The sequence below is a fragment of the Chlamydotis macqueenii genome, chromosome 3, assembly GCF_036417535.1.
Source record: "Chlamydotis macqueenii isolate bChlMac1 chromosome 3, bChlMac1.mat, whole genome shotgun sequence".
Classification (NCBI taxonomy): Eukaryota; Metazoa; Chordata; class Aves; order Otidiformes; family Otididae; genus Chlamydotis; species Chlamydotis macqueenii.
In genome coordinates, this window is record NC_141558.1 from 110,894,918 (window position 1) to 110,921,634 (window position 26,717).

General features: G+C 41.2%; 1 protein-coding gene across 6 annotated transcripts in view; it reads left to right on the forward strand.

The window, feature by feature from the left end:
• The window catches only part of ARID1B (AT-rich interaction domain 1B), a 330,573-nt gene that overhangs the window by 297,606 nt on the left and 6,250 nt on the right, over positions 1-26,717 (forward strand). For all 6 annotated transcript variants that reach the window (XM_086745996.1, XM_086745995.1, XM_086745997.1 and 3 more), the window contains 7 exons: positions 4,701-4,910; positions 8,316-8,520; positions 16,162-16,300; positions 17,811-17,983; positions 19,599-19,749; positions 22,374-22,470; positions 25,679-26,468. In XM_086745996.1, coding sequence (XP_086602122.1) covers positions 4,701-4,910; positions 8,316-8,520; positions 16,162-16,300; positions 17,811-17,983; positions 19,599-19,749; positions 22,374-22,470; positions 25,679-26,468 — 1,765 coding nt within the window. The remainder of the gene's footprint in view (positions 1-4,700; positions 4,911-8,315; positions 8,521-16,161; positions 16,301-17,810; positions 17,984-19,598; positions 19,750-22,373; positions 22,471-25,678; positions 26,469-26,717) is intronic.

A 26,717-nucleotide genomic window follows, 5' to 3' on the forward strand; every position in this document is an offset into this window, starting at 1 on the left:
CCTTAATGCTTTGATGTTTATTTGGCAACGACTTTGAGTCTCAGAAGGCAGCCGGTGTTACTTGTTCCCACAAAGTCTCATCTTTTTCTTAACAGCATTTCTGAAAGCGTGGTACCAAAAAAGTCTGTTAGTTTTCTTTGTAGTAATGTTTTGGGTACTGCTTGTTCGGGCAGTTTTCTGGAGGAAAGCAAGAAAGTTACTGCACAAGCTGTTTAACACATCAAGTTCCTCCTCTGCAAGGCTACTAAATGATAATGCATTCCTGAGCTCATTGCATAAACTGCGTAACAAATCTTAGAGTCATCATGAACATTTGTGGAGGGTTTTCCATGTAAATATGCCAAAGTGTAGTGCTAGAAAAAGCAAAGTGAGAAAGTTTGTGCTTTCGGTTTCTTCTGAATGCCCGTCTCTCCAAATGTTGCTGCATCTATAGCTTCAGGTAGTTTCTTGGTACATGGATACGGATAAATATTTGGAACGATAGAAGAATAAGTGCTGTAAATTAGCTGATCCTTTTTTACCTATGAAGGCCAGTGTATTGGATAACTTCATCGACTTCCACAGCAGCCTGACATAGACTGGAATGATCGATTGCAGGCATTTCGTTACACTTGAAAACAGCCTGAATTTGGTCATTAAATCCCAAAGCTGCTTCATGTGCTACAACTTCTCAATTCCAGCAGAGGATAAAAGCAGGGGTGAATGGTCTGTGATTCACTTTGCAGTATTCCTGTGATCCTACTAAGTGGATCCTCTCTTTCAGCAGTTTTCTATGGAAGTGAGGCATGAGAGAACGTGGAGAAGGAGTTATTGAATGTTATGTTTTGAGGGGTCTTTGGGTACATCAGTAAAAGGACACTTCTGTTATGCAGATTTTGCACGTAGTGCATGTCCCTGACAGTGATGAGGTGGCTTGAAAATTCTTTAAAGAGAAATTTCAAGCGTGAGTGTGAACTCTGTAGGGTCACTGCAACATTAATAAAACAGTAGGCTATGAAAACCCTGTAAAACGCTCTTCAGTGTCCATGGGTACCCACAAACGTGACAGTGAATACACCTGAATAGTACTACATCTCCATGGTGCTAGCTGTCCTTCAGGAGGAAATCTTGACAGAGGATTGTGTCCTGGAAAAGCCTTTGCCAGAGATTGGACTTTGGCAGTTTTTGCTGCCTGCCTATGCACGCTCTGTTCTGTAGTACAATAGGTCTATGTAATAAGTGTAATCTTGGCAAATTCTTTGTTGAAGTGGGAGAAGTAAATGGTAGATCGTTCTATAAATATAAATGCTTAAAGATATGTACAGAAACAACTACCCACTGCCTTAATGTGAAAAGAACTAGAAATGTGTGTTGCTCTGAAGGATTCTGCAGATGCACCATACAAGGGTCTGTATTTAATACAATTTTAATAGGTGATAGATGTATTGAAAATAAAGTACAGGGTTTGACAGATTTAATGTGGGAATTGTCTTTGGTATCCACATAACTTTGCTGGGTTTTTTTAAATCACCTATTTAAACATGGCCAATCATATAATGTGCGAGAGTGAGGACTGAGGGCAGACAAGATACAACCAAATCGGTAGAGGTGTGAGCTGCAGGCTTGCACTAGTGTTCTTTTATCACCAAAATGATCTACAAACTTAACAGAAGAAAAGGTCGTGATCTGTATTTTTCCAGCATTGCCTGGCATCAGCTCATTTTAGTTAACAGTCTGCTGATGGCATCGTTTTGTAATAAACTCTTATTTTCTCAGGGTTAATATTTAGCTATAGGCAAATTTAGGTTTCCAACTGAACCTGCCCATGTGGAGCTGAAGTTTGTTTGTGTGTAGACTGGATTGCACACATCTGTCATTTTCACATGTTTACATTTATAAAAATAGAGAAGAAAAAAAAGATCTTTCCTCTTGAGGAATAGCATTCTTCCCTCCAGTGCATTCTTCTAAAGTTAACATTTCATTTTAGAAGAAAATTGCACCCATTTTACAAAGCATGACAACCTGAAAGCTCACACAGTAAGAAACACTTCTTACCTTCTGTAAGCTGTGAAAAGTTTTCAGATTATACTGTCATTTTAGAGCCTGCTGCCACACTTCTGAAAAGCAGCATCATTTGAGATGTGTAGTAGAAAAACACAGAATGAAAAATTCTTAACTGGTTTCCATTCTGCTCTGAATCTGATTTGAAAAAGAGAATCTTGCCATGTAACAATGAAAACGTAAAACTGGAAAATCTGAACATTGTTAATCGTGAACTACCATCAAAGTGAAACAGAAACTATTCTGTTGCCTCATATATTAGAATATAAGCACATACAAAATTTACTGGATAAAAGCTGAAATTTCCCACCTTCCTTTATTTATTAGAGTTCTGTGGCATCACAAGTGTCAGATTAAAATTAGTGCTGATAGCAGTAGAGTAACTTTGTTCTTACCGCAGTTGGTAGCGGGTAGCTCCAGTTTATTCAGCTTTTCAAGCCTATGGGATCATGTATCTGTTCTCGCTACAAAATCAGATCAGTAGCAACACGACTTGCCTACTTCCCTTTTTCCACACACCTCCCAAAAAAATCTTTGACAAAGCGTGCTTGTTGAAAAGAGTTAAACTGATTTTCTTAAACACCCAGATACATAGCAAGTGATGCTTTGAGTAAACTGGTTGCCATTGCAGCATCAGTTTGTGCTTTCAGTGCGTAATCTGAAGGATTCATGTCAAAAGTACTTTCCTGCCAGCCGCTTAGTGTTAGTAACACAAATTCAGCCTTGACTCTGACTGCAGGAGTGGTAACACAGCTGAATCTGTCTCAAGTAAATTCAGGAGTGCACCTCATTTCTAAGTAAGAAAGGTAATAGTATCTGCCTGTAGGAAGGACTACTGCAAAGAAGTTACAGTATCAGGAAGCAAGGCAGAAAACCTTACAGGAGGCTATTTATTTAATCAAAATGAACATCCATTCACTGGAAAGAACAGCAATGGCTCCTGGAACTGCTGGGTCACCCCCACTGGCTTCACGTCTCTTTTCTCCTGGCTCTCCTCCAGTGTTGCCAAGTTCCAGCTAATGGCTGGAGGGAGATACAGAGCCTGCCACATTTTCCAGGCTAACATGCAGAATGAATGGTGGCAGTGCTTTTAAAATCATTGGCAGTTGGATGCTACCCCACTGCATCTTTCGTGGTGTTAATTGCCAGTCCTCAGCAGCGCTGTGTGGGGACATGGATGAAGTGGGTGGTTCTGTAGCTTCTGTGCGGTACAGCTAGCGTCTTCTTCAGAGATGTTCAACTAGAGATAAATTCCTGTTTACTTCAGAATAGTACTGTCTCCTGTTCGAAGTAAGGAAAAGGCAAAGGAAGGAGAGTGATTGACTAGATGAGTTTAAAGAAGTGTCTACTGCAATCAACAGCGAAGTTTAGGATTTTACTATACAGACATAAAGGATATGTTTCCCTTCATATATTTGGCTCCTTTCCCAATGCTTTATGTCAATCTTTTTCTCTTGTGTCTCATTCTGAGCCACTCCCGTCTTCCACTGCTGAGCAAATCACTTGGCCCTCAGCAAGCAGGAGGGTCTTCCTGCCGTGGCAGCAGCCCCTCTCTGCTGCCGGGTCAGAGGCAGCTCGACAGGGTGTAGCCCATCCACACGTGGCGCAGAGCCCAGCTCACAGGGTTATATTGCACAGGAAAGATGCGGTCGGAAGTTACAGCTTGTGCAGCAGCCTCGGTGCTTTCTGCCCTCTCCACATGGAGAAGAAAAGGACATCAGGATAACGTGAGCTGTCATTAGCTGTAAAGCCCAAACAGCAGCAGGAGAACAGGTTCCCTCCTGCATTTCTGCTACATGAGAAGGAATTCAGCTCTTTCCACCTCTTTTGCTTTTCCTGGTGATGATTCAGCTCTGATTGCTGTCCCCAGGTTTTCCCCAGGTCGTAATACACATTCTCTTGGCAAGGCAGGACGTGCGAGATGGCTGTTTTCTGTCCTTTTTCAAGGGAGGAGAGTAGTAGCTACTCATAAGCATTATTGGCTTGGGCAGCTAATCAGCAGTTCACAAGAGTATTGCCACCAGTCTCCTTGTACTGTAGGCACTCTTGCTCATCTTGCTTTTTCGTCAGTGGTGGTGTGAAGAGGTAGTAAAGTATAACCATTTGTGACTCTCTAAAGAGAGTACTACTCTTCCATGTAGTAGTTTGCCATGATTCACGCTACTTCTGTGCAGTTCTTGTTCTGGAGGAACACTTTCAGGTTTTCCAGCCCCTTTTTGAGGGCAAAGAGGAGAGGGTTGATTTAGTTTCGTTTTAGCATCATGTAAACTTGTGTGGGACAAATTTGTTTTTAATTTTATCCAAATTACTACTTGCAAAGCACTTTGAGATAAGTGGATGAGAAGCACTGTGTGAAAGCTACCTCGTCTTAAAATGACATGGGGCAACACCAGAAACTTGCCTTCTGGGATCCAAAGTTCAGATCAGTTAAAAAAATTTGAAAATGGGGAGTTTGGGCCCTTTATTTAAAAAACTGACTTTTCTGTATATGGACAGAATGTACTGTTTGTGCCTGAACTAGTAGCCTTCATTCCTGACTGTTGTGTGATAGCTTTAGTTTGTTTGACATCTTCTCTTTTTCAATGTTGTGAGTTTCTTACTTTCTTCTCCCTCCCCCTCCCACCCTTCCCCCAACTCTTTTTCTTCTTCTTGCAATTTAGAAGTCAAGTTCCTCTACCACGACTGGAGAGAAGATCACTAAAGTCTACGAGCTAGGAAATGAGCCGGAGCGCAAGCTGTGGGTAGATCGGTACCTCACATTCATGGAGGAGAGGGGCACACCCGTGGCCAGTCTGCCAGCTGTGGGCAAAAAGCCCCTGGACCTGTTCAGGCTCTACGTCTGCGTTAAAGAGATCGGAGGTTTAGCACAGGTGAGAGGAAGTGCTTGAAACTGAACCTTTTGAAAAGATGATAACGCATGTTTTCTAGAGTATTTCCTGCTGCTTGCACCATTACATTTTCGGCCCTGAAACCCTTGTTGAAGAAAATAAGAGTTTCGTGCTTTAGTATTTCTCTGGAGTTCATTTTGGCCTGCATAATTGCCCTAAAACTCTAGAGTTTGAATCAAAATTGGCCATTGCTATAGACAGATGAAATTGGTACCTGTTCAGGGGAATCCAGTAGTGCCACTAAGAGAAGAAAAGAGGAAGAGACCATTGGATCAAAGTTACGAGCAAGAAACAGATGGTAGAGCTGAAAGAAAAAGGAGATTTTTAAATCCATCCTTCCCAGATAGGGATACCACCTCTAGGACAAATCAGTTCATCTCTCCAGAGAAGTGGCAAATACATTCTTGAAACACAGTTCTTTGTCCCAAACCTTTCATCTCTGAGTGTCTCTGTTTCTTAGGCATGGACTGTGCTTTCCTTGTGTTTGGAAAATGCTTACAGGGTCTTTCAAGTTGCCTTACAAACATAATGGTTACAAGGGAAAGTTGAATTACTTAATTAAGATGAAGGAAAATTAAAGCAGGAAGAGCTGAGAATAAAAAGAAGTCACAAATGGGAGAGAAAAGCTTTGGTTTGTGTCCTCACCAGTTAACTGGGAGTTTTGTAAAGGAATATTTGGAAATTACTTGTGTTCTGTAAGACTGACCACCATGGAGCAAAACTAAGTGTTTCATTGTCCAGCACTATCAAAAGGGAAAGCAGGAGGAAACGCTCAGTATTTGCAGCCTTAGATTTGGTATTCAAAGCTGTCTGTCCTGGCTTTTACAAAGCATCCCGTGAATCTAGAGAATCACTCTGGCTAGGTGCTAGAAGCTACTGTGAAGTGCAGAGACCCATAATTTCTGTGGAAATTATGCTTTGCAAGATGAGGTCTTAAACATAGCGATGTAGATAAATATCTATATGCAATATTTAACATAAAATAGATAGAATTTAATAATGAAATCTATAATTTTACACTAATTATATCATCTGAACTCAAAAATATGGCAAACAAATTAGATCCTCAGAAAGAGAGCACATTTTAATAATCTGTGTGGATAGTTCGAGAAAGAAATGTCCAACATCAATTAGTACCATTTTCAATGCTATTTTTAATAGTTCACCTCACAACGTAGGGTTTATCTACTGAATTCGATCATTGGCCCTTCAAGTCCACAGATTTTAGCTATTCCTGTTATTAAAGGAAGGCAGGGAACCCTAATATAGTTCACCTTGCCAGTTGTTAAATGTTGTATGTGGGTAAGAGATGTTATCCTGACATTTTTAGTGATCAGCTCATGCCCCCCAGCATCATAAAGATTTGATTACTTTTAGCTCAGAAACTTTATTACAGGTAAATCGTATCATGGAGCTGCTCTGCCTCTTACAGCGTGATTGTGCCTGTAGTATGACTCTTGACAGTAAAAATTAAGCAAGGTGAGGGGCAGATAGGGATATTCTCGAGAGTCATTCCTGTTTGCTTGTTATGGAAATGTATTTTATTTTGGGACAGCGTTGATTTGCAGTGACAGACATTATGCATTGCCAAAGAATAGATGCTGCTCACTTAGACTGATTTTTGAAAGAGCTTGAGTTACGAATGTGTGTGCTTCAGGAATGGTAAAAATTGACACTTAAAATAAAGGCTCCTGGTTTTACTGGTGTACCCACATGAATGATCACCGTGTTTATCTGTTTGGGGCTACTGAGAGGTGAAGAGCTTTGCTTGCTGAGGTTTATTTATATGCATCTGTGTGATGCTCTCCTAAAAAGCTGTTGCTCCAACTGCTGCACTCCACATCTCATGATTCTGCCCAAAGAGTGGCAGGGAGTGGAGCTGTGCAGCAGCAGTGACTGTTCTCTGAACAGTTGCGATTGATGGGGTCCCAACATGAACAGACCAGCTGTTGGCAGTCTTCTTTTAAATGCCAATATCCTGCGCATTTAGGCATGAATGTTTCTGTTTGCATTATGCAATGTGTTCATTACGCACTGCTTAGCTGTAAGTCAGTAGGCACAAAGGGCTGTGGAACTTGGATTTCAAGCCTCAACAGGGGCAGTTTGTGAAGATCTTGTCTCCTTTACCTCCTGGGTTCTTGCAGGATGTACCAGAGAAATAAAAACACTGCGCATAGCCGTGCCAGCCTGCTTGCTATTAATGCTATCCTCAGAAGATCTTTGCTGACTGGCAGCAGTTATGGTGTTATTAAACACAGAGAACGCTAAGAAACGTTTCCTTTATTGACACGCAGGCTTAGGAACAGCATGGCTAACAATAACCTTTGTAGCTATACCAGTTAAGTTGGAGTCATTAAAATCTCAGGCCTCAGGGCAAGTAGCAGTCATCGTGGCGCTCAAGAATCTCGATTCTTCCCCAACCAAAGCTGAGATGCTCGGACATAAAGCCCATTTATTTCAGTGCTGCCTCCCCTCCTTGGATCGTACCTAGCAATTGCACCACTGGTTGAATGAACTTTGGGGTGTCGGGTATTAGCCAGCAAAAATACCGTCTGCTCTGAGCGGTACAGCTGAGCGAGCCGGTGGCATCATCCAGGATGACAAACGAAGTTTGCTGTTATTAGAGGCCACCTGTGTTTGAGGGACTCATGAGCAGAGTCCTTCAATATTCTCAGCCTCGCACTGCAAGCAAGACTCGCAGTGGAGTTGTGCAGTTGGCATTGTAATACAGAGTATTGCTGGACTAGACCTGTGTGTTTGAAGTCTGCCTTAATTAATTAATTAAGGCTTCACTCTGCCTCTCATCTAGCTGAAGGATCATTGATTAGTCCCTGCAGGACGCCCCAAAGTGAAAGGACTTGACCCGGGAATATTAGGCTGAACTGTTTGTCAGCTGATGGCTATTTTGGAGAAATTTTTTTTTTCATATCAATGCTCAAACACTTAAATTGCAGAACAATGCTGTTATTGCTTTCTAAATTAGTTTTTAGAAGCTGCTTTTTAATTAGAATGAGGTGGGTGTGGGTGGGTGTCGGAGATGGGGAGAGTGAGCATGAATTTGCTTGGAGATGGATTGCTTACTGAAGAGCTTAGGCCCTGGAAGAGCGCAAGGCATTTCTAAGATGCGCCGTGCAGAAGAGTCTCCACAAGCAAAGCTTTTTATGTAGCTATCAGCAGGTTCCTTAATGGTTTTATAACTGTAAATGCTGTCTATGCATTACTGCATGTGGGAGTAATGAGCATTACTTAAAAGAGGAAAATAAAAAAAGTAAACCAAGACATTAAGTGCTTTTTTTTGCCTTTTTTTTTTTTTTAACTTTTTTTTGTCTCCTGATTTAAACAAACCACTTTGCTGCAAACCAATGGTTCTGCCATTTATTTTGTTAGGTTAATAAAAACAAGAAGTGGCGTGAGCTGGCAACCACCTTGAACGTTGGCACTTCGAGCAGCGCAGCCAGCTCCCTGAAAAAACAATACATTCAGTACCTGTTTGCCTTCGAGTGCAAGATTGAGCGAGGGGAGGAGCCCCCTCCAGAAGTCTTCAGCACTGGCGATACTAAGAAACAACCTAAGATTCAGCCGCCATCTCCTGGTAAGTCCAAAAAACTGCAGACTCTTACACAACCATTTTCCGAAGGCAAAAGCCACTAGGTTGCAGTTTGTATATTTAGAAGCATGTCTTGCTAATGCTGGACAAACGACAAGGACAAATATGTTGTTGGCATCCTGTTTTCAAACTTGGAGCTAGCTCCTGAGTCAGGTCAGATTTAACTCTGAAGGGCCATCCGCAGTCACGTGTCTAGTTTGGCATTGCTCACTCTAACACTCACACAAAGACGTGTGCACCAGCAGCATTACATTGGCACGGCAAAAAGAGCAGCATTCTGCATGCACGTGCTTGCGCTGCAGGACCGGAGGCAGCCAGTACTAAAACGAGCATCCATTTGTGTAAAGATCAGATTCTGGTAGTTGCACTTTCCTTGCTATGACACTGAAGCTACGTTTTCAACACAACTGTTGGTCAGAAAAGCTTCAGTTGGAGTCAGGACGGCAGATGCTGGGCTGATGAGTGAGTCTCAGGTGGTTGCTCTGATGCAGCTCATGTTGAATGTGTGGCAGATGGAGAGAGCTGAGAGTATGGTGTATCCCCTCTGCCAGACCTCAGAGTTTGGAGGCACACTCTCTTGTTCTTTTGTTGCTGATCCTGTGTGTCAGATAAGTCATTAGCATCACTGTCTTTATCTTCTTGTCTGAAAAATTAGCACTGGAATGGCTTTATTTTGGCTGTTCTTTTTGCATGTACAGTGTGGTGTTCAAACCCACACTGTTTTCTTTCTAAATTCGTTCAACTTCATACTCACAAGATTTGATAGTCACGATTGATACTCAAGGCAGGAAAATCCTTAAGTGGAAGCATTTTAAGTACATAGGAAGAGGCATAGTGCTCATCTGTGGTGTTGACTTCTGAACTACCCATGGAAGAGGATGAAATTCTTTTGATTTGCTGGTGGTTAGGCTTTTCTGACTAATGAAACAATTTGACAAAATTTGTGAACTACCTTCACAGCTACTGTTAGGCAGGCCACTTTCTGTTATTGCCGAGAGAATATAAATCGTAGACCGTTTACAGCAGTTTCCTACATTAGAAGGCAGTTTCAGGAAGGTATTAAATAACTTAATTTCTGTTGGTGCAGTTCACTGGCTGAAAAGTGGCAAGTTGGAAGTCAGGGACCCAGCAAGCTCTGCAGGCAGTTTGCAGGCTGCATGGCTCCAGTATCCTATCGTGGATATTAGAAAGTTGCAAAGACCTTTATAACCGTATGATACAGTCTGGCATTTACAAGATCATGTCTTATGATGGCAGTTGGTCAGTACAGAAAAAGATAACAGCGATAAGGCCTAAATCTTTCTGAGCCTCATGTATTCAGGGTAAGGATTTGGGGAAGTATTTAGTTAAAATCTTTCAAGGTACATCTCTCTGTGTAATAACTTAAATGTTTCCTCCACCTTGTTAACACCTAGGGTTATCAAGTACCCCAACGCTGATTATTTAATAGAGAAGATAACTAGGTTACTTTGCAAGGCAAGTTTAGAATATGCAGAAAAACAGTTGGTACTGGAACGGAAGCCTATAGTCCAAATGTATGTCTGTCTGAATTGAGCACAGAGTGTCCTGAATGTGCACCACTACAAAAAATAAAAAGTTGTTGGATGTGCCTGTCAAATCCTGAGAAGGCTGGTAAGGGGAGCTGAAACTGTTGGACTTGTTAAGGGGGGGTGAAGAAGAAATTAATCTGTTTCTAAAACTAAACAGCTGTACTAAAATGAAAGAGTATTTCACTTTGCTCTCTCCTCCTTTACCCCTCTCCTTCCAGCACTGCTCTCAGTAGTTGCTTCGGGAGTGATTACCATAAATTGGCTGAATTTTGAGATGAAGAATCATTACTTAAGTATGTAAACGTGAAACAAAGGAATAGAAATGTCAGACATACCACTTTTACGGGGTCCTTTTGCATCATGACGCTACAGATGAACATGGCAAAGTCCAAGTTTAAATTTATCATAACGTTCAAGCAAGCTGTCTATGAAGAGAACTGAAACTATTTTTCTAAAATAAAAACACAGCAGGACATAGAGACTAGAAGAGGGGGAAGGAAGCAAAGATCTCAAGGTTTGTTTTGTTGGCAAGAAAAGAGCTCGTGTCACTGAATGGACTGCACTTCTGTTCAGAGAAAGGCTTTCCCAGTGTGTATCAGCTTTAGTACATGAAATCCCGCTGAGGTATAGATGCTACAGAGAGTACAAGCCTGTTCTCTTTAATAGTCAGCTTTTTCTCTTGCTTCTTTTCCTTTAGTATATACCAACATTAACATTTTAACTGCACAAAAGAGTAGAGTTGTGGATGTACTTTAGATAATCTGTTACTCCTTGGCAGCCAAAGGGAACAGGAGCCCAGTACAAGGAGAAGCAGTAGCCTCTGAAGATGTGCAGTTAACTCAGTGCAGGCAGAGCCACTTCGAAGGCAAACCCATTTGCAGTATTAGGGCGGAAGTTAATTCTGATAAAAAAGCAGAGGGGCTTGTCTCAGTGGGGAGGGTGTTGTATTTTGTCCAGCTCTAACCAGCTGGTGAGCGTTTATCCTATACTGAATGAACAGGATGGCCATAGTGGTACAGCTGAGGATGCTCCTGAGTAACGCTCAGCAGCTGGCTCTGATGTCAGCAGAGATTTCATTACAGCAGACCTGGAAAATTGAGCGCCTGTGTTGGAAAGCGGGAGCGAAAGCAGGCCAAGAGTGTGTTCCCTGCGTTTCCTTGGCAGCAGAGAAACAAGACTTGGGGAGGGGGGTGGCGGGGGGGGGGGACACGAGACAACACCACACACGACACAGCCATTCAGCGAGTGCATCTGTAACCAAACCCATCCGTCTCTGCTGGCGGGTGGCTGACTGAAGTGCTATTATTAGCAGGCAGGTGATGTCACGGAGCGTGTCATGAGGCCAGCCAGGGAATCCCCAGGAAGATGGATGGGCAAGGGGTCGGGAGAGGTGGAGGAGGGGACAGACAGAGGAGCCCCCATGCCTGCACCCACGCCTACCCAGGGGGGCCCCTGCTGCAGCCAGTGGCCCCCAGCCTGGCCTGACTGGGACAGTGGGTTCGTGCTGTGTAAATTATCTTCCCAGCATGGCGGCTGGCTGTTCACTCTGAAGTATGTGAATGTACTTAACCTTCAGTAACCTTTCCATTGTTTACTTTAGAGTATACATTTGTAGCTTCTGGCAAAAGGTAGGGATATCCTAGAGAGCATGTCAGGCCTCATACTAATAGAGTTTCAAGAGGTTACATTCTTTTTTTCTTGTGTTTTTTTTTTTCCCCCCTGAAGGGAAAAAATTGCTGGCAAGAGAAAGATTTTATTTTCTTTTAACTGCATCTTTCTGTTCTGGTAAATAAAGGGTCTTTCCTGAGAGCAGTACTTACTGCTGTGCAGGCTTTGCAAGGAAAAAGCCATCCCAGTGCTATAATTCCACGCTGCCGAGAGTAACACGTGCCACTGAGTGAACTGTGGAAGAGTTTGTGGGACCTCACCTTCTCACAGACAAAGATGTTCCTTTTATTTAATTTTAGATGGATTTTCTGTTGTTAAAAGCATATTCTTAGGAATCTGTTATGTCACTTGAAAGACAAGTGTGGCTTAGATGTGGATGTGAGATGAAGAATTCAGTAGCTGTGTACACACAGGTTTTTTCCTGGACATCCCCAAGTTAGCTGCAGCATCATGTAAGCAGAGCTTACCTATTCTGAAAGAACATTGTTGTTTGTCTTCCTTCTTAGTTCTTTACTTAGTACTGAAGCTTATGTGAAGCACTTTGAAAGATACTGTTTCTATTTCAGGATGTCCACAATCAAAATTAAACATCTGCCATAATAAAAACCCTGCCAGGATAGATGTAAAAATTTCACAGAGCAGCTTAGCAAATGTAGAATTTAAGGTAAAACATGAAAAAGGAGTGTGGCACTTTCTGAAAGAGAAGAGGGTTGTTTTCATATTCTTTAACTAGAAAACATTGCTAATAGCAATATTTGTATGTGTAAAAGAATGTAGCTAGTTTGCATTAACATGTGCGTATGCAGGCACCTGTGTGCACAGGCGATATTCAAAGCCTGTTTGAACTATATTACTTTGATGCAAAGTCAAGTGCTCAAACGTTAGGAAATGCCAAAAGTGAGATATAATCTTTGCAACCTTAATTATGTTTCCTTGTGCATATACAGTTCAATACACTCTTAATTACACAGGCACATTGAATTTTTTTTCTGTAAAATGTCTGTGTCGTTCAGTGCACAAAATAAACCGTGCTCAGTGAATGAGGAGCTATTCAGTATTTTCTGTTTTCCTCACTTCTCAGTAGACAGCCCTTACTTGTGCCACAGTTTTCAACCAGACTCAAACGGAGAGTTATAAATCTATGCCTTGGTTTTTTCTCATCTTCACTACAACTGTATTTGAAGGCTTTAAAAAGCATTAATCAGCTTTTGCAATACTCATCTGAGAGGGAAAGTAGTGTGATTCCCATTCTACAGAAGAGGAACTGGGCTACCAAAAAATTAGAACATGAGCATTTTCTGATTCTGAGTGCCAGTTTTCTAAGTTTGCCAGAGAGTCATAGAATCATAGAATCATTAGGGTTGGAAGGTACCTGTAAAAGCCATCTAGTCCAACCTCCCTGCAAGGAGCAGGGACATCTCCAACCAGATCAGGTTGCTCAGAGCCCCGTCCAACCATGTATAGCTTTTTGTGTGATCTCATCTTTTGCCTTACCTGTCCTGCACAGCTGGAAAACAGCATCTCTAAACAGACTCTCTGAGAAAAGAAACACACATCTAAGAACCTCATGTGCAAAATTTCAGTTTGCTCATATGCCCAGTATTGGACTCTTCCCCGTGTTTAACTCTTTGCCTCTTTATCCAGCCACTTATGGTCCTTTCCCGGTACTTTAACTCTCATTAGATGTATTTTCTGGGCTTTCTTGGTGTTCCCTGTTGTGTGGTGCTGTGTCCATAGCACTTCAGACTTCTCAAATTCTAATTTGATCTTAGCATCTGTATCTCCTTTCCTTCTCCTGTTCTCCTTGTCCCCTTGTCAGCCTCCTTCTGTTCTCCTTTTCTGTTGGTGGTCAGAAACCCTATTACCCTGCCTTTGCTTGCCAACCTCCAGTTGTAACCATGAGAGCTTGTTTGGGGTGGTTTCCTGGCTGTAGCTTCTCCTGCTCAGCTCCATGTTCAGGACTGCCCAGATCCACCCAGAAGCTGAATCACAGTGGGAGTCCTACTCACTCCTAGCCTGAAATAAGTACAAACAGGATCTTCAGAAAACCAAGCAGTGAATGTACAGCAAGTTAATAATCTCTATGTTAAACAGGTATTTTTCACAAATGTATTTGACCAAATCAGGATTAACACTGGAACAGCAAGAGTACTTTCCCTGTCACAGGCACATTCCCACCATTACCACCAAGTCTCTTCTTCAGACAATGAAGGGACCACTGGTGGCTGTGTGTGGAAAAGGAGACACATTATAAAACACATTGTTATTCATAATAAAGACTCTATATTCATGCAGCCCATAAATTCTGAAAAAAAAGAATATTTTACTTGTTTTCTTTAGTTTTACTTTAGATATCAATTAAGTTCTTACTTAGGTAGGATAGGGAAGAATTTAGTTGGTTCATTGCTGCTTAATAGCCTGCCATAAGAGAAATATGGAGGGTTAGGAAGTATCATATTTTACAGTAAGTATATGGGTGCACTAAGATGTTTACTTACATGGTTTTAATATAACATGATGGCATGTGACAATGTGTGGCTTAACTCAGAAATGCTTTCAAGCTTTTTAGAAGTAATCTAGAATTGTGTTTAAAGCTCAAGGGCAGGAGAAGGATCCGGGCTCACTCAGGGGTCATATATACAAAGGGCTCATTTTAATGTGAACATGATGATTTTCTTTATTATCATATGGATTTGTTTTATTATAACACAAAAGCCTTTAATGAAGTGTAGCATTAGTTGTTGCAAATGTTGTTGTATTAACACAATCAGAGAGCTTTTCTGGAACTGTTTTTGAACCTCATTACTATGTGAGCATAATCCAAACACGCCTCAGAAAGCTGAGGACAAGAACGATGTGGTCTACACACTGTGGATGTTACATATGCACTTGCTGCTGAGACTGATTTCCAGATAGTGGAACATGTGTTACAGATATAAATGAAACACATATAAAAAAGGTGTTCCTTGGTTAAAAACAAGCTCTGCCTGTCAAGATGATAAGTGTTCTAGGATTCTGAGTCAATTATAAACTACTCTGTCTTTCACATATGGAAGAAAAGCCCATACTACTTGTTCCAATTTTCCCTCTAAAAGTAATTTATGAAGTTTTCTTAATAGGTTGTTGAATGTAGATAGTCAGGCACTATAAAATGCTTACATGACACTTCATAAAAAAGAAGGACCTCTCGAGCCAAAGCCATGTCTTGCTGAGTCTATTAGATTTGTGAATTTTTTTTGTTGGTAATTTTTTTTCCTAATTGCATCTAAAGATTTGAATCCTACAAGTTCTTCTTGGGTAGAATTCCTGCTGCAAAGCCAATCAGATCCAAGGCTCAGACATTTTATTACTAATTCCCACTTACCACCTTCTAAATAAGAAAACTACTATGTCAGATCTTCAGGGCTGGGAGGGGCTTTCTCTTCAGTAATCATATGAAAAAAGTAACTTCAGTGTCTACTTAAAAAGACTAGTCTGGATGGATTTTATCATTAGCTTATACAATTTAATTTAATGCCCTTCTTAGGGCTCAGTCTCATTGGAACCGAACATTGCGCACTTTTCAATGCTCATTGTCACATCAGGAACATAGCTGTTTACCAGGGTTAAGGAGCACAGCGGTGCAGGTACCTGTTACATTCTGAGATCTCAACACAGAATTTTTTGGAGATGAAATAGATGCTTTGCAGAATTGACCTGGCATTGTTACATATGTTCTACAATGACACTAACTACATTTTGTTGGGATGTCCGTTGCTATTTTTACAGTTCTATTCAGAGTGTTAGCTATAGCCTCCTGTTTGTATTCTACTTTCAGCGATCACTTTCTTCTTATCCCAGATTGCCATTTGCATTTCTTAAATACAATCTTTTGCTGTGCTGTCTCAAAGATGCTGTAAGGTTGCAGTGTGGCACTAATAATTTGCTGTGTTTCACCATGGAAATGTCTGCCTTTTAGTGATAAATGGAATGATGAATTTATATTAATATAGCAGTTTAAATTTGTGAGGAGAAGCTTCTGGCTGAAATTTGCCTTTTAAACATAGGTGTTGTGATAGTGATTATGTGAAGAAGCTGTGCCAAATAACAACCTTCATTTACTCTGTTGTAAACTACAGACAATTAACTTTGTATCTCTGACCTCTGATATAAATGATCCTTCATCTAGGTGATTTCTGTTAATGTTGCTTCAGGCAGCAGATTAAATTCGTGTTTCTTGAAAAGATGATGGCTCTTACTGCACGTCATATCCTGATCTCAGAGAATTTAGGGGAAATTATAAAGTACTGAGATGCATGGTATAAGCAGACTTACGGGGGAAAGAACCAGTTTCTCTCCTTGTTGATTATTATTTCCACAGGAATTTGGCTGCTACCTTTTAATACTTCCTGTTTCTTTAATTCCCCAGCTAATTCTGGTTCCTTGCAAGGTCCACAGACTCCACAGTCTACTGGTAGTAATTCCATGACAGAAGTGCCAGGCGATTTGAAGCCCCCAACACCAGCATCAACACCTCATGGACAGATGACACCTATGCAGGGTGGCAGGTATGAAAAGGGCTTTGCTTCATTTTCTGTTGGGCTGTAGTTCTACAACAGTTTGAGCTAGTCTTTCCCTTTCCCAACTACTCAGGCACTCATCTGAGTCTGTGCTGAACCAGTCAGACCCTTAAAAGTGGCAGAAAATTATTTCTTTTTGAGGGGAAAAAGGGAAAGGCGGGGAGGAGTAGGAGCTGCATTAGCTTTCCGAACACCAGAGAAGGACCAGACAGGCAACAGTGCAAAGTGGGGCATATGAATATGTGAAGAGTGGGAAGGGAGGTGAAACCCCAGTAGCACCAACTTAAAACCACAGCCTTCCTTTCCTTGCTTACCCTGTCCTCCTCAGGTATACAAGTCCAGACATTCATGCTTAGGAAGGAGGAGTTAAAACTGAAATGGATTCTAGAGAAATATTTGTAAGATGATGAGGAAACACAGAGACAGAGGAGCTTGTTCGGCTTTGCTTAGGTTGTTTTGAAGTACTAGAAAAGTATGGATCTAGAGTGCTCTTCTAGTAAATACAGTTGAGTAAAAATCTGTGGTTTTAAGGTGTTACTTAAATTCAAATTGTGAAAAGCATATATAATAGCAGTGGTTAAGTGAGATAGCAGAGGGGTCAGCGGATGGACTAAGAGATCCTTTTCAGTTCTATGTCCTGTAAGTCACACAGACCAGCTTAATCTGAAGTGGAGCCTTCCCACCGTTTGTTAAGGATCCTTAGCCCACCGAAGTCCACCAAAAAAAGTTCTTGCTGACTTCAGCAGGAACAGAACTGAGATCTGAACCATGTACAGAGTCACCCCAAACTTAACATACTTCAGTTCTTTTTTTCTTCATCTGTAGTACTGCAGAAAGGCTAACAAAACCTTTTTTAGTCATATGTAATTCAGATTGACTTTTCTTCCACTGTGTAAAAAATTTTCTTTTGCACTAAGAATACATCTGATAGTTATCAGGGAAATGCCATTTTTCAAGCCAAATTTTTAAGGGCTTTAGAATAAAGCCGACTGCAACCATAAAGGTTAGTGCCTCTCCTTAACAGTAAATGGTATTTGGGAGGTAAATCAAGTGTTGCTGTTTAGTCTTTCCTCTAGTAGGGGAGCAATGGAGTGCTTGGTAGATTTGAAAGGTAATAAATACAAAAGTGATAAAAAGCAATACTGTTTTGACTGAGCATATAATTAATCTGTAGTTCTCACTGCCTTGGGGTAGTGAGGCAAACAGCTTAGTGAAATTTCAGAAAGGTTTAGGCTTTTATATGAGTAATAGGAACACGCACAGTTGAATTGGATTAAAACTTCTCATCTTTAAGGTAAGTAGCCAGATAAGGTAGGGGAAGACATGGGGAGATTTTTTTAATGGTTGTCCATGGTGAAAATTTTTTGCCTCTTCTCAGATGTATCCTGCGCTGATCACTGCCACAGCATCATGGGCTAGGTGTGTTACAGTCCAGTCTGTTTTCACAGTTCTTACGAATACATGACAATGTTAATGCCTCCTTTTTCTCATCTGCTAGAAACAGTGCAGTTAGTGTGCACGATCCCTTTTCTGATGTAAGTGATTCAGCGTTCCCGAAGCGAAACTCCATGACGCCAAATGCACCATACCAGCAGGGAATAAACATGCCAGATATGATGGGAAGGATGCCATATGAGCCGAATAAAGATCCTTTCGGTGGAATGAGAAAAGGTATTTTCTTTGTGGGAGCTTAAGTGTTCTGGCCTACTTCTATGTAATCAAAATGTTCTAGTTGTCAGAATGAGCTTTTTCACTTTCCTGATTTTGCCATTGATCAAATTGTATCCTTGTAGCAAAAGGAGAGGTGCAGTGCAATTGTGTTTCATTCTGGTCTGGTAGATTTTCCCTTCTCAGAGTCACACTGTTTATCTTAGACTTAAAAGAATCCTAAAAATGCTTGTAGGAATACATATCAGGAAATGGCATAAATCCATGGGGTTAGATTTATGCATAGCTGTATATTTCTTGAAGGTGGTTAGCTGCTCTGCAAGTCAGATGCTGGACTTCAGTGTTAGAATGTGACGTGAAGCAACAAGCCTGGTTGTAGTAGGGCCAAACTGGGAATTGACTTTGCAGAACTGAGCAAGTCTCCTAATGCTCTCTATCTCAGTTTACATATTTTTCAGAACAGGAAAGCTTTTTTTTTTTTTCACTTGGGCAGCCCCTGACAAAAGGTGATAAACACACTCAAAGTTTTTTTATTTTTAGAAAGCAAAAAATAAAATTGATGTCAAACCTGATTCTTGTCCTTTTGGACACTTAACTTACATATGATTTTGTGGATATTGTAAAATGTGCTCAAAATTAATCAATCTTGCATGCGTTGCATAATGGCTGCAAAGAGAAGAGCAGAGAGAGGAGATGAAATAAAGAAAGCGGAAACTGAAAGGGAGTAAAAGGGAGGAATGGGAAGAAGAGGTCCAGAAATCAGGGGAAGAAAGTTATGTGATGAAGTGGGGAGATGCTTCAAAATAGTTAATCTGATGTGATTTTTTTTAAACCTTCCCTTTAAATCCTTTGGCCTGGACTGTGGACACTAGCATAACACAGTTGAAGGAAGGGAAAACCCTCTCTGCCTTAGATTCACTTCAGGTTTTATATCCATGTTAAGTGGGTTTATTGCATTTTGTCATACATTTCACATTTATCCTGTTGAAACAGAAATGTCTCTGTTCAGTATCTATTGTGAGGGACTAAAGGACAGAGTCTCTTTCTCTGTTTGCTTGGGGATTTAAATCCTTAATAACGGTCAACGTGCCTTTTGTTGGACCCACAGAATATGCCCATCCTGCTCAACAGGCTACATTAGGACACAGTGTCCTTTCTGTAACTGAATTATGGTAGACATGTGAGTATGAGGGCTTTTGGGAGAAAGAAGAGCCTGATTCTGGTACCTTTGTAATCCAAACTATGAGATTTGCTTTCATCTGTTCTCTAAGGTTTATGTTTGCATTCATATTTAGCATTGTTTAGGGTGAAAAGAAGGAGCATGAGTTCATCTTCAGCTATGAAGACCACAGGGAGGAAGCTGCCTGGTGGCTGATGAGCTCAGTTCCATAGGATGAGATTACTTTCCTCACTTGCAGCTCCTTAATATTACAACCATCATCTTGGTAGTGGTGCTGCTTCATGTTTTTTTCCATCAGACCCTGGAGAGCTTGTCAGACACCAGCTAATTCTCCTTGGCAGTGTTAGGAATCTGAACATTATTTTAAGATCCATCATTTAATAGAAAGATATCTTCAAACACCCAGAATAATATATTTAATTTTCCTTTCTCTTGCAGTGCCTGGAAGCAGTGAGCCTTTCATGACCCCTGGACAAATGCCTAACAGTGGAATACAAGATATGTATAATCAGAGTCCATCTGGAGCAATGTCCAACATGAGCATGAGCCAGCGACAGCAGTTCTCTTACGGAAGTGGCTATGACAGGAGGTGAGTTAATCTTCAGGAAAAAGCAAAGCCCATTAGTGAAAATGATCCTCTCTCTCCCCTTCTCATTTTCCCATTGCACCTTGCAGAGAACAGAGCAGCCTACATTTCCTACACCATCTTACTAAATCACTGGGAGTCAAACCACTGGTAATGACCGAGTCTAACTGTTCACAGACATTAATGAGGAATTGTCATACCTTAGAAGTCATTCAGGCTGCAGCAGATCAGCGCATGGGTGTGTTTGACGGCTGCCTTCAGCTGGCTGCTGGGTTGGGCTGGACTGTGGTGGCATAAAGTAGCAGTTGAGTTAGCTTCTGGCCATGTTTTCATCTTAAGAGTTGTTGGTGGGCATTTCATGAAAAACAAAATGCACAGCCTAGATATGTCTGGTTTGTGGTCTGTTAGTGAATTGCCTTTGGAGAGTCTGGAGTCCGTTGTCTGAGATGTAGGGGGACCAGTCTTGCCGTGTGTCCATCAGGACCCTCATAAGCTTGTCTTTCACTGAAGTACACAAAATAAATCTTGTCCTCTTGTTTATCCTGGGAAAGGCTTTGGAAAAAAAAATCAGTAAAATCACTGATGTCTAAGCATTGGTATAGCAAGCAGAATGGTTTGGGAATGTTTGGATTATATCAAGTATTCTGGTAGATTTTGCAGCTCTGGCTGTATTCCTACTTCTGCTTTGTTTAGGCTGCATACTTTAGCTTCATTTCTTGTTTCCTGGTGGTAGCCAAAGTGGTGCAGTGTGGGTCTTTTAATGGCGGAGTAGTTTTCAGTCAGTAGTTTGAAGCAGTAGATGTGTAGAGTAACACAAGTGTCATCATGTTGTTTAATAGGTCCCATTGCTGGGGAGTCAGTGAGAGTGAGGGTTCCAGTGGAAGGTCAGGAGAATGTTTTCTTTAAGGAGTGTGTTTTGTTTTATTTTGTTGGCAATTTTAGAGAATAAGTGCTTTTTACAGAATGAGGTTTCCTTTGTCATTTTTTAGGTCAGATCATGGGCTGGGTCCTGAAGGCAGTATGGGACCACCTGGTCAAAACAACATGGTGCCTTCAAACAGTGACCCAAGCATGTACTCTCCTAATCGTTACCCTGGCCAGCAAGGGTGAACACTGATTTCTCTGTTTGTAATATCTGCAGTAACGAGTGCTAGCAGCCTCTGTGAGAGCACATAGACAGAATATGTGGCCTCTTGGTGTGTTACTTCTGTTTTGTCTGTTCTTATTCAGGCTTTTACCGTTGGTTCAGTTTTCGGTGGGGCAGAGGCTTGGGTGAATCGGTTGACTTTGTGTAGCTGTAGAATCAGAGACGTTAGAAAAGGAGTGTACATCCTACCTTGCGTATCTTCCTGCCAGCATTGAACTGAACATATTTTATAGGCCCAGGTTTCCAGAGCAGCATTAATTGACACCAGTTCTGAAGCTTGCAGAACTTCACCTGGCTTGTGGTTATCCTGTGGCTAACAAATGGAACATTTAGAAAGTGTTCCCATAGGTATAACACACATGTACCCTTGCTCAGTTTCATCATATTGCATGTCCATCTTGAACAACTGCAGGCAATTCCCATCTGTTATATTGTTCTTTTAACTCAGATTAGGTAATTTCTCTCCATCCGTGTCATAATTTTAGGAGATACTGAACAGCTATTGCTTTCACTCTGGTCAGGTCTCAAATAATGTGAGTTTTCTATGATTTGGGAAAAATTAGGTCCCATTAGTTCTTTTAACATGTCAGGTTTGCTAGTCCTCTGTTTCTCTGACTCTCACTGATATATTACTTCCCTAATTGTACTCGAATTGTAGATATGTTCTCACTGCTGGTGTACAGAGAGGAATTACTGACATAGTAGTCTGCAATACGGTATTATCTATCAGTCCTAATAGTTTCCAAGTACTTCATGTCATCAAATTTCATTCAGATGTGCTAAAAATATTGCAGTTGCACTGTAGTGCTCCGCAGAGGTCTTAAAGGCCACAGGTAAGTTTCCAAGTGCAACGCAACTCTTCCTCTTATGTGTATGCTTTATTATGTAGCTTTAATTAAAAATTACATGAACGGCAAAATTGTGAGTACTTTTTTACTCAGTAATGTTGTATTTAAATGTTACATATTGGAATGAAGTGTGTACTCACTTTCTGTCACTACCATCAGACTGAAATAATTATTTCACTTTAAATCAGCAGTTCACTATTGGTTGTATTCTTAAGTAATCCAGAAAGTAGCTTGCTTAGAGACTGACTTGTTAAAACACAAGAATTTTGACTTGCAACCTTTGAGCTGTACATCAGATACTTTTCCACCTAAGATGGGTTCCCAGCGGCTGCAGGTGCCTTTCTTACCTCTTTGCTGACCATACTCCGTTCCCGTTCCTGGTTGCTACCTCTAAACCTCTCTGTGGCATCTTTGCTACTCCTCCTTTCTTCTATCTGCTTTATCTCCTTCCTTCCACTACCAGCTCCAGCAGAGCTTACGACATCAGGATCAGGACCATACCACACTGTTCCTTCACCTTGTTTCCAAATGGCAAATATCTTCAAGGTGCAAGATGGTCAGAACATTTTGCTTTTCCTGGTGTCTTGGAAATTCCAGCAGCTCTAAGTGTTGATTTGAATGCTTCATTTTAGGCATGAACCATATGGGCAGCAGTATCCAGGACAAGGACCTCCCTCAGGACAGCCACCATATGGAGGACATCAACCTGGAATGTATCCACAGCAGCAGGTAGGAGGGGGGAAAACATTTGTAACATTTGTTTAAAAAATGTCACCCCAAAATCTTGTATACATTCAAAAATTTGTTTATACAATATATGTCCTTTGGCACAGAGGAGCACTGTAGTTCTGCTCTACATGACAGTCCGTATGGATAAGCGGTGTATAGGCAGCTACAGGAAAATGTGTTCATTACACTGGAAGAGTGTAAATTTTAACAGATGTTCTGTGGCTTTGGATGTGTATCAGCTGAGTGTCCCAAGTTAATAACCAGCAGACTAGGAAGGTATAATTCATAGGCTAGTGAAGTGAAGCAGCCTGAATTCCAGAAACAAATAGGAAAGCTGCTTGGCTGGCAGGTTGAAGGACCTTAACTTAATGTCATGCAGCCAAGTGAGCCCAACAGAAAACTGGATCAAAGCAAAACGTGCAGCACTCTCAATTACTTAGAAGGCTGTGCTGGGTCATGTGAGATACCTCTCTTTAATACAGATCAGATGGCACAGTCCCCACGTGTTACCTCTAGTACTAAGATGGTACAAATACATGAGAGATAACATTATTAGTGTTAAAAATAGTTCAAACATTTGTACATTCCAGTATCCCTAACTGTGTAATAACTTTGAAAATCTAAATTGTATTAATTAATAAATTCTTTTTGTTAGGTGTATCATTAATACCTTGTGGGCAAAACCCCATCTTATAAGTCAATAGCAAAACTCCACTGACTTCAACCGGATCAGAGTTTCATCCTGCATGTTATGAATTAATTTCTAGTCATACAAAAATTAAAATTGAAGTTAGCTTCCACAGTAGAAAGCATTTCCTTGTAATACAAAAATTAAAATGTAAGCTAGTTTTCAGCCAGTTTCATATAGTCCTTTTCAGTTTGGGCTAGAATTTTGCTAGGAAATTTGGGGCTGGGGGGAAACCTAAAAGAGGAGATCTTAGGTTGTAGTGTATTGAAAATGTATATAAATTTCAATTACAGGATTTCTTGCTTGTCTCTTTGGTTCATAACATCTCTAAAACACCATAATCAACAAACTGGTTTGTTGTTCTTTATGATGAGCATATGCTAGCAGTCTAGGTGATTTAGCGGGGAAATTGCAAATATATGTAAGAGAGCAGTTTGTGATATTCCATGCTGACATATGCAGGGAGTATATTAACTACATGTTCATTTAAGTGAGGAGACAGCTAGAATCTGTAAAAATATATTTGACCCTGTCCTTAGTGCTGTTTATGTGCTTTGTACAATGAGTCTTGAATGCAAAATATCTTAATGCAAAAAAGCAGTGAAGAATGAAGGGCCTCAGCCTTGGCCTTAGATCCTGGCCTCAGCCTTGGCCTCTCCCTCCCACTCCTAAAGGATTCCACATCTTCATTTAGCTAGAGATTACGTTGCCACTAGCTTATTTTCAGGTTCTTAATTCTCACTCTGTAGTGATACAGGAAGAATGTGAAAAATGTCCCTTTCAAAGCTTCCTCTACAACCTGAAGTCCTGGGAATGACCTGGGAATGATATGGGAAGGAGGTGCTTGGAGCATGAACTCCTGGGGCTAATGAAGCACTTTGTGCCAGGTTTTTCAATACTTGCAGCAATTCCACAGAATTCCACATCCCCGGTGGAGAGAGAGACGCATTGTGCAGCCTCAGTCTCCTGCTGAAGCTTTACACAGGAGGAGTTCAGGTGCATCGTTGTCCTCAGCCTGGTTACCATTTAGGCACGTTGCCACCACATATACAAGAGCGCTGAACGGCTTTTAGAAAGGCATGTGCTTCATTCCCAAGTGTGTACTTCAGTCACTCTGGCAAAACAAACACCACCTTTTTAGGTGTGGCAACTACCAAGTCAGTTCTTAATGTATAAATTGGCCCCAAGGGTGGAATTTACTGCGGCAAGCAGTTTATATAAGGCTGAAAATAGGTATTTCTCAGATAGCCAGGCAGCTCTGTAGCAAGTTTTAAAAAAATACTTTAATGCAGTACAGTAGTTGTGATTTTATGTGCACCAAAGTTGGAAGATGAGTTTATGAATCCCAGAGCTATTTTAACTGACCGATACTGAATACATACAGAATTTTATCTGATCTTGGCTCTAGTACATTAGTACACATTGTGCACTACAGCTGAGCTACAGTTTCTCAGGGAGCCATAACTTTGAATTTACCGTAGATCATATATTAAAAAATCACCCATTTAATTCACATTTTTTGCTTCAGAGCACTCAGTGCGGTTTGAACTGTGGAACAAACTCCCACAGGAACTAGGGACCGCTGAAAACCTCACCACCTTCCCCTCAAACTGCGATGTGTCTTTTTTTGTTCTGCCGTCTTCAACATAAATACATACAAGCTTGTATGATTTAAAAACAACTCAGCTGCCCCCAAGGTAAAACAGCTTACCTCACACAACATTCCCCACTTGAGAGGGTGAGAAACAAAGAAGGAATAAACCATAGGTGGCAGCTGTTAGTTACATTGCTTAATTCATTACTGATCAGCAGGGTAAGAGCCCGCATAAACTAGAACAGAATGTCTGGATGTGACAATTTGCTGTAATAATCTCACAGTAAATTAAATGTGATGAGGATAAGTTGGGAAGAGGGATGGTTGCCCAAACAGGACCACGTTCCTGGGAATTACACAGAGTAGCAAATGCAGCAGAATGTTTCCTCCTGCTAATAAATTCACTGTGTGCAGCCTATGCCCTGTCGTAAGATCCAGTGTTTCAGACATGCATGCTTGCAGCGTATCTTGTTAAGAGTTTATTCAGTGCTTGTCCCTTGAAAAGATTCATTGAGTGGCTTTGATTTTTTTAAGAGTTTTCTTCTTAGTAGACTAAGCATAAAAAGAAGTGAAAATATTTTAGTTGGTGAGGACTGTTGCTTTTTCATGCATGTCTGAAGTGACAAGTGGAATTTAATCTGACAGATAGGAAAGGAAAGGGAAAGGGCAAAAATGAGAGCAAGCATAAGAAAATTTAGCCCAAGGATAAGTTTACTTTTAGGATGAAGTTATAAGTGCAGCAAAACAGAGGCTTAAAAAGAAAGCACTAGATGAAGCCTAACTGTAGCACTGTGTGCCTGACTCTGGAATCAGCACGGTCCCTCCAGAACTAAGTGCCTTTAGCTTTTTAAATGAGCTTTCAGCCAATATATTTATATGTGTATGGAGTAAAAATGACACATCTTCTCTCCAAAATTTTTTTTCAGAACTATAAGCGACACATGGATGGCATGTATGGGCCTCCAGCCAAACGCCACGAAGGGGATATGTATAACATGCAGTATGGCAACCAGCAACAGGAAATGTATAACCAGTACAGCAACGCTTACACGGGGCCTGACAGGAGGCCCATGCAGGGACAGTATCCGTATCCATATAACAGGGAAAGGATGCAGGGCCCAGGACAAATGCAGCAGCATGGAATACCTCCCCAGATGATTGGTGGCCCCATGCAGTCATCATCCTCCAGTGAAGGTCCTCAGCAGAACATGTGGCCAACACGAAATGATATGCCTTACCCTTACCAGAATAGGCAAGGTCCAGGAGGCCCTGCACAGGCCCCACCGTATCCAGGGATGAATCGCACTGATGATATGATGGTACCTGACCAGAGGATAAACCACGAGAGTCAGTGGCCTTCTCATGTCAACCAACGTCAGCCTTCTTATATGTCATCCTCAGCCTCCATGCAGCCTATCACTAGACCTCCTCAGTCATCCTACCAGACACCACCCTCTATGCCAAACCACATCTCTAGAGCTCCAAGTCCAGCATCCTTCCAGCGCTCTTTGGAAAACCGTATGTCTCCAAGCAAGTCTCCTTTCCTACCTTCCATGAAGATGCAAAAGGTTATACCCACAGTTCCAGTGTCACAGGTCACAGGACCTCCACCCCAACCACCACCAATTAGGCGAGAAATTACCTTCCCCCCAGGCTCTGTAGAAGCATCCCAACCAGTCTTAAAACCAAGACGAAAGATTACCTCAAAAGATATTGGTAAGCATCAAACACAAGGCAAATACTGAAACTGGTTGGAAGAAAGGGACTCTGATTTTGATTTTCTTTTACATTGTAAAACTATTTTAAGAAATAGTTAACTTTGGTAACAATAATGCGATTGTCTTCAATAAAAATTTAGTAACATATGCATTAGCCAGGATGATAGGTAAAACTCATCCCAGACAATCTGACATGAAATGAAGGCAATATTTTATATGGAGACCTGAGGTCGCCAGAAATGCATTA